Source organism: Caretta caretta, chromosome 22, assembly GCF_965140235.1.
Source record: "Caretta caretta isolate rCarCar2 chromosome 22, rCarCar1.hap1, whole genome shotgun sequence".
In the NCBI taxonomy this organism is placed as follows: Eukaryota; Metazoa; Chordata; order Testudines; family Cheloniidae; genus Caretta; species Caretta caretta.
The window spans coordinates 19,754,002-19,762,238 of record NC_134227.1 but is presented as its reverse complement, the minus strand read 5'-3'; the positions used below and the strand labels follow the sequence as shown (position 1 = coordinate 19,762,238).

The 8,237-nt window shown below is 48.5% G+C and overlaps 1 protein-coding gene across 8 annotated transcripts in view; it reads right to left on the bottom strand.

Annotated features, from left to right (window-relative positions):
• Window positions 1-522: 522 nt before the first annotated feature.
• Window positions 523-8,237, bottom strand: part of NCAM1 (neural cell adhesion molecule 1) — a 255,338-nt gene continuing 247,623 nt past the window's right edge. For 4 of the 8 annotated variants that reach the window (XM_048827247.2, XM_048827246.2, XM_048827248.2 and 1 more), the window contains 2 exons: window positions 5,764-6,546; window positions 523-2,405 (listed from right to left, as the gene is read on the bottom strand). In XM_048827247.2, coding sequence (XP_048683204.1) covers window positions 2,285-2,405; window positions 5,764-6,546 — 904 coding nt within the window. In that variant the 3' untranslated portion in view covers window positions 523-2,284. The remainder of the gene's footprint in view (window positions 2,406-5,763; window positions 6,547-8,237) is intronic. The other 4 variants (XM_048827251.2, XM_048827250.2, XM_048827254.2 and 1 more) reach the window with 1 other exon arrangement.

Here is an 8,237-nt window from a genome sequence, read left to right as displayed (position 1 = left end):
ACAAGACCATTATTTTTCACAGTTTGAAATTATAATCTAGCGATGCCACTGTTAAAGACTGCGTCATTATAAGAGTACACTGAAAAGAGTGGTTCAATGTAGCTGAGCCAAACTGCAGTCTCCCCACCCAAAATCTTCTTTCATTTGTTCATTACCATAGCACAAAGGATATATGCTGTAGTCAGGTTTGTTTGTTTCTCGTTTAAAGGCTTCTGTTCCTTATAAGACTTATTCTCTTTATTTATTTTCCTGAATAATTTTTTTTATCTGCACTATCCGCTACACCTTCCACATCCAAACTATGTTGAAGATTTTTTTTTATTTTCATTATTTCAATACTATGACAAAAACCACATTTCACACTAAAATACTCACGCGCCCACAGTGCACAAGCTTGCAGATCTAAAGTAGAATGGAAAACAAAACAAAAAAATTAAAAACAAAATAAAAACCCAAAAAAGGGGGAAAATTTCTATACAAAGGCTGGTCTTCCCCCAACCACCCTCTCTTCCTCCTGTGCCCCACCCCTCATTCGCTCTTTTTCGCACCCAAAATTTGCAGTTTTTCTAGGATTCCAAATAGCAGTTGTCACTGATGTTGCTGTAAGAGCAAAGTTCACCCCTGTGCAAAGCTTACGCACCGCATCAGCCTCATTTTGAGCACTACAGCTATGATCCAAAGGCCAATGAAGTCAATGGGAGTCTTTCCATCAGTGTCAAGAGCCTTCAGATAAAGTCTTTAAGGCCCTGATCCGGCAAAGCATTAGTGGATTACTCAGTGAGCAGCAAATCATGCAGTTAAATCTTTACAGGATCAGACCACAAACGTGGCGCATACACCTTGTGTTGGTGAATTTCACTCCTAGTGAATGAAAGGACTTTTTAGTGTTTCCACTCCCCAAAAGAAGATACTAGTTTCCTGAAGTGCACAAGCTCTTTCCTTTTAAATCCTAGAGTAAAAGAAAATAGTATTTATTTACTACTTTTTTTTTTCTAAAAAGGGGGAATTGGTTTATTCAAACATCTATTCACCGAGACTAGACCAGCCCTGACTGCACAAACTCCCTTCTGCTTCTCAGAGCTGAGGGAGGATTCCTGGAAGGAACAGGGGAGAATGTCTAAGAAAAGTAGAGAACATATTTCTCTTATGCAGTTGGTCCCCGGTCCAGCAAAGGACTTAAGCGCATGCTTAACTTTAAGCATAACAGTATTTCCATTAACTAGGCCCATGCTTAAAGTTAATGCACTTAAATGCATTGCTAGACACAGGCCTTGGTTGGTGTCAAGTTGTCCACCCACCAAAAGTAAAATGAACGGTGTTACTTATCTTCTTACTCCAGTAAGAAACAATAATTATAATAATAATAATAATTAAAAAAGATAAAGGGGAAACAACTATTGTAAACATCCATATTTTAAAATGTCTCCCTTTGCAAAGCAAGCATGCTAGTAAATCTAATATCTATAGACTGTATTTACTTTAAAAAAAAGGCAGCTATTTTACACGTACATTTAAACACAACAAAAGTAAAAAAAAATTTGTCGATTGTAAACACTGGAAAAAACAAAAGTTGGCAAAAAGATTTAAAATAAAAATTTTTAAAAAAATGTAAAGTCTGAATACTGCAAATTGAAATATATCCCCAAAACTGCAATTTTGGCATTCTTCCTAAAAATAACAATAATAATAATAAACCCCCAAATAATGGTCTAAGCTGGAGATTGGATTCAGTCACAAAGGGCGAGAGACACTTTGCCTACTGAACAAATATAAAGTGAACAGAAATGTTAACTTATTTACGAGGCTTTACATATTTCAAACTCAACTGAAAAGTATAAAAATAAATTGTGGATTTTGATCATTCAGTACTGGCCGTACCTGATGGTACGGCTGTTTACTCTGTTAGGCTAACCAAAGAAAAGTCAGGGTTAACTTCCCACCCCGCCCCTAAATCTAGTAGGTTTTGAGCTTCCTAACCATTTCGCAACTGATGCTTGTGACCTTGTTTGTTTGAATATATGCAGGGCTCGTTGAGCCCTGATCGGGTTGCGGGATCAACCTTTTTTAAAAAACATATTTTATTTTTCCTTAAAAGCAAGTGCACAACAAACAGAACCTTCCTACAAACCTACAAAGAAAAAAAAAAGAGATCCCCATTTCTGTATTTTTTCATTTTGTCTGGTTTTCTTTTAAAGGCAAAAGACACTAGAGGAATGAGATGTGTGGTGTGTTTTAAATGCTCAGGTGAAGTTGTTCTGTCATTTTTTTTCTTTTCTGTTGCTGATCATGCTTTGCTCTCGTTTTCATTTGTTTGTGTGGCTTCGTTAGGGACCGTCTTGACTTCTGCTGGAGGTGTCTTAGGTTCCGTTGCTTGCACCTCAGATTTTTCTTCTACAGGGGTTTTCCTGTGGAAAAGTCACCAAAACAGCACAGTTTAGAGAGAGGCCATCAGTTGGTTTATTTACTTTTTTAGTTAGATGTGCGATATACTTCTGGAATGGCTCCCAGGTGTTCCATACAAAGCATCACCCCACCTTCTACAGCAGCGTGACTAGAGCTGGGGGAATATTGCAAAAGATCTTCAACTTTGGAAATACATTTGCTTGGACTTCATCCCCATCCCCTTTGGGTTTGCTTTCCATGAATGCTCCACAGAACCAGGCTGCTGCCAGAAGCATTTGCAGGAAATGCAAACGCCGTGTGCATCTGCAATGGAAACTTGATTCTACAAATCACCCCATCCACTCAAAGGACAGAAAAAATACCATGTGACCTGAGCGCCCAATCAAAACCGGCTGAATTTTGAATAGCGGGGGTTTTCTTGGAGGAAGTATTCTGAGAGTAAATCTGAGAACACCATGGTACATGGGCAGAGAGAAAAAGGGATGGAGTTTATTCTCCCAGCTCTGAGACTGACATCCTCAGAAACGAGGGCTGTAATTCCCAAGTGCAACCTCCTGGGGCTAGCAAGGGGACCCACCTGAGTTAGAGAAACCACAGGGCTACTTGAACGTACACCAGCTACAGTGGTGCCACAGGGGCTCTTCTGCTGGGGGAGGGGAGACTGGTACAATGCATGCACCCCAGCTTCACCCTCAGCCAGCCCTGGGCCCTCACGCGGCCCTGTACAGCAGCTTTAAGGTGAGTGCCCTTCTCCAGCAGTGCAAGCTAATGTGAGTAGAGACTGAAGATCTGGCCCTAACTCTGTGACACAAGAGTAAGCAGTGGGGGATTTCTGGATTTGAGCAACATCTACCTCGGCTTCCTTGGGAGCCTCAGATCCTTCCTGCTCGCAATTAGTTCACTTTTTTCACATTGAAAACTGTGACCTGGGATGTATTTATCTAACATGAATCTAAATTCCAACAAAGCCAGTGCATGCTCTCCTTCCCCCCACACGGAAACGGAGACAGCATGCATGTGGGGGAGAGGCCACAACACTCTATCGCCACCAGCAGAGGCTGCAAAGCTCATTTCCTGCTGAGCCAAGCAGGACTGGAAACCAGGTATCCACAGATGGAAGCAATCCCCATCCGTTGCTCCTGCCAGGCTGTGTGGTGCATTTACAGCACACTGGCCATCTCCAGCTGAGGGGTCTAGCTAGTGAGAAAGTTTCCTGGGTTCACTTCACAACCGCTGCTTTGGTAGCTGGAGCTCTGGAACAGCCTGGTCGTCGTCACTGATGTGACTGGCTAGGGACGGGGATATTTGAAGTGTAGAGATTTCCTCTCAGAGTCTACGATGCAGGCTGTGAATTTGCCCAGGGGTTCCCCTCACACAGCCCTGCCGGCCGGGGGGCAGACTAGCTAAGAGAAGAGAATACCCTGATGCCAAACGGGTACACTGCAGAGATGCTTTTTAGTTCCTACCTTGGATTCATGTGAAGCGGGCAGAGGGCAGGACTGGAAGGACACTCTGCCTGTGCCAGTGGGAAGAGGGGCTGCAGGTGGACACGCCGGCTCGCTGCTGGCAATGCATCCCCTGAGCTTATTTCACGTTCATCCCAGCAGCACATGCTACAGCACCCTAGCACTTAGGCTGCAAGCTCTTCAGGCCAGGGACTTCCTTATATGGTGTCCGGCACCTAGCGCAAGGGGGCCCTGGCCGATAGGCACTACTGCGATACAAATAAGTGAACGAGGATTCCTCTGCCATGGAGTCACTTAGCTTTGGTCACTACAGCTGTGTGGTCAGACCAGCCCAAGTACCTCTGCGTGCTGCTGACCCTGCCAGGCTGACCGTACCCGCTGTGCTGTGTGGGGCACGTGCTGCCCCACTGAACAGTCACTCTCCAGGGCGTTAGTGGACGGAAGCAGCACGGCAGGCTTGATGGGGTGACCAGAAGCCACGAGGTGCCAGGCACCTGTAGCTAATGCTGTGGATCCGCGCATACTCTGGCAGGAACTCCCTGCAGGCTGCAGAGCACTTAGGGCCTGACTGAGCACTGCCCACACCAGAGGAACTGCACTGAAATCAAACCGGAGTGCCAGGCCTGTGCTTTGCCGGTGCTAATACACAAGGCTGTGAGCACAGGGGTATTTTTCCTGGGAAGGAGCCGGGGGGGGAGTTCCAGCCAAAGCCACGACTCAGCATCGTACCACATCAAACCAGCTTCTCCAACAAATGTGAGCTGTTCTTCCAACACAAGAACCCCCTTTCCCTCAGGAGGATACCAGCCCGACTGCATTTGGGAAGGAGTGGCTGCTTCCCTCATCTGATCCTGTCTCTGACAATGTGCGGCACCCAACCAGGCAGCGCTGAACCCAGACAGTGCAAACACCCAGAACAGGAGAGAGAGTCCAAGAACTGCCCATCAGCACTTGCCATGCCCCTGCTTTGCTGGCTCTCCCAGGAACCGCTGTCCAGGCTGAGCCAGGAAAGCAGCCCTGTCCTCCCACCTCGCTCAACCTTCCCCCACATCACCAACCAGAAATAGCTAATGCTGCAGCCAAAGCTGTCTGCAACTCCCAGCAGCACAGTGTCTCTTGCCAAACACAAGGCACAGGGTGATGCCCGGGGGTGGGAGGGGATCCCGTCCAGATGGAATGAGGCTGTGTCCCTTCATGCCTACAGGCTTAATGGCTTTCTCTTAATCGCTTGTGGGAGCCGAGGGGAGACTGGATGGAGGGAAATTCATCACTGGCTCACCAGGATGAGACAAGGCCAAATGGGCCAGCCCCAAACAGCTGTGCTTGTCCCACAGGCAGGCTTGCCTCAGGTCCCTCCCCATAGCGAACTTGCTAATATAGGGCCTGATCCTGAGACGTACCGAGCACCCACAATTCCCCTTTTGGCCAGGTTCTGCCTTGCCTTGCAATAGAGTAAATCTGGAGTCACTCTAGTTTAGCTTCTCTGGATTTACATTGGTGAAATTGAATTTGGTCTGTTGTCACCAGTGAACTTCAGGAGCACAGTGTTTCTCAGGATCAGGCCCCTTTTTGCCACAAGGAAGTGATCTTGAGCCCTTTCCCAACAGAATCGGGAACAGGATGGAGCTATTGGGAAGTCTAAAAGGTAACACATTATTAATCCATTTCTTCATCTCTCTCTGGGGACTAGACACCTGTCTGCACTGCACCCAGGGGCCCCCTACTCCTCCTTTCACCTGACCTCCCTAGTGCTGGGTCCTGCCATAGTGGTTAACGGGTGAGTTAGTTTGCTAGAGAAACAATGAGGTTAGTTCAGAGAACATCCAACAAGAACACAGCACTAATGCACAAGACACACAGCACACAACCCACAGAAGATTAAAGGCAGCCATACTCGGTCTTTGCAGGTGCCAGCGGTACAGAGCTGTCTACAGTGGAAGAAGCAAGCTCGCGAGCTTGCCCACTAGCCACACTGGCAGGAGCAGTAGTGCCAAGAGCTGCAAAAACATCCTTTGCAAGGTCAATGTCTGGGGTCTTGAAGGTCCCTTCGTCCATTTTAAAGTCCTCGTTCTGGGAGGGGTTTGTGGTGCTGCCTGAGGCAGCCTCGCTCTTCAGGTTAGTTGGGTTCTTGGCTGTTTCTGTTGGACTCTTCACCATGCTGGGCTGTACAGCTTCCTTTTCTGGGCTTTTGGTGCGTGACAACTCCTGCTTGGGCTCTGAAGAAGCTGGAGGGCTAGTGGGGTTTGCAGGGGCTGGGGCAGACGGCTTGCTACCAGCTGGCGCCTTTGAGGCCTCAGCCATGCTGGTGGCAGCACTGGGGCTGAGCACCGCCCCCTGGTTGGCCAGGACACTCGAAGACAAATTACTAGTGGCTGGAGTAGAAGTTGGGGTGTCGCTGAGGTCAACAAGGGGGGCGACTTTGGGGGCCGAGGAGGCCAGTGGCGAGGAAGCGGAGGTGGCTGCCCCTTTGGCCGGAGTGGCCTGGCTGGGCGGCACGGAGTTTGAGTCAGGGATAGCTGTGGCTGGCAGGGCAATACTGGAAGTCAGGGTGGTGGTCTCGCTGGTCGGGCTGTTCTGAGCAGTGGCAAAGGTTTCGGTCATAGTGTCAGAATTAGTGGTGCCCGTGGTTACGGAAGGCAGCATATCCTCCACCGTAGCTGTGGTGTCAGCTGGGTGCCTGCGAGGAGGACAGGAGTAGAAGAGAAATAGACAATGAAGCCCATAAATGATCGGGGGAACGGAGTGGAAGTGCAAGAGGGCGCGAGAGACGGCGCAGTACAAGCAGCAGCGTAGCATGCGGTTGTAATGCACACAGAGGACATAGAAGCAAGAGAAGAGGAACCTGCTGAACCCAGATGTGCAACTGGGAACAGGCACCAAGTGGGGAGATCAAAGAGCGACGAGGAAGAGGAGGAAGAGCAGAGAGTACATGGCATTCCAGGAGCAGCTTGCTCACATGGCGTTTTGTGCATCAAATCTCAACACAAACTTCACCCCAACCTATGCCCTGCAGAGAGGCTCTTCTCCCCTAACCTAGCCTCCCTCCTCCCCAACAGCCCATGAACCCGTGTCTTCCTCCTGCTCCTGAGGCCCCAATCTTGTGATCCAGTAACACACCTCGGCCTCACCAATGTTTCTGGTCCTGATCCAGGGCCCTGAGTCCAAACCTCCAGCCTTAGCCCTGCCTTGGTATCTGTGCACCTCTTATTTTCATCCAGCCTCAGAGAGTATGAGTCCCACACACTTTGGGCCAGCACCTTCCTCCCTTTTGACCGAGTCTGCCTTTAGTTTGGTTCCAACTAGGGTCAGTGTTACTTCAGGAAGATGTGTGACAGCACAAACCACGCTTTGGCAGCCACAATGAAGCTTAGACAGCTTTACTGATGGGAGCCTTTCTGAAGCTTTAATGAGGAGGGAGAGGGAGGGAGAGGGGGAGGCACACTGCTGGAAAGACAACGGTTAATCGAGAGAGAAGCCAGCGCTTTCCACACCACCGCTGCTGGCTTATTAATTGGGGGCAACCTCCATAAAGGTTAATCACTTCATTAAAAGTTCAACAAAACAACCCACGGAAAGCTCAACACATTCAACAGCAAGAGCACATCCCCAGGCCAGTGCTGCTGCGTAAACATGGCTCCCGCTTCTCTCCTAGCCAGGCCCAGACACCCAGTTCGTCAGCAAAGCCATAGCACCAGTTATTCTCACTTCTCACCCCAGCAGGGAATAGAGCAGCACTACGGATGGGGAAGCCTAGAAACCCTATGATTTGACAACCCAGCGAGGAAATAAGAAGCCCACTGGGTCAACCCCAAACCAGAGCCAAAAAATGAACTGGACATAGACATTATTTCTTCTTGGAGAGCTCAGATGATATCTATGTCCTGTTCCATAGAGCCCAGGAGTGTCTGTAAGACACTTGGCATCCACACACAGAGATGGCCCAATACCCTGTTAGAATGGGCCATCTTCCAGCAGGTTTAATAAATGCTTAAGGATAAACCGGTCCATCACAGCCAGTTTAGTGAATTCAAACAAGTAGATACAGTTCAAATACTCTGCCCATTTCTGCCACACAGTACACCGGTGGCCTTCTGAAATCTCCCAACATGCACTGCTTCTGGGAGCTGAACTGGGAATGATGGAGTAGGTGCCCAGAGGCCACTGCAAGTACCACAGTTTAGACCAGTGCTAAATTGGATGCTGGGCAAATCTAGTTAATCCTGGCTAGTGTGGATGCACCAAACCATGGCTCATGACCAAATGGTTCATTTCTCTGGTGCACACGAGACCCATGGGTGACTCCCAAACCCTCTCTTGGCCCAGTGTGCAGGCAGCGATGTCTCAACTTGCTATGTGCCCTCCACACAG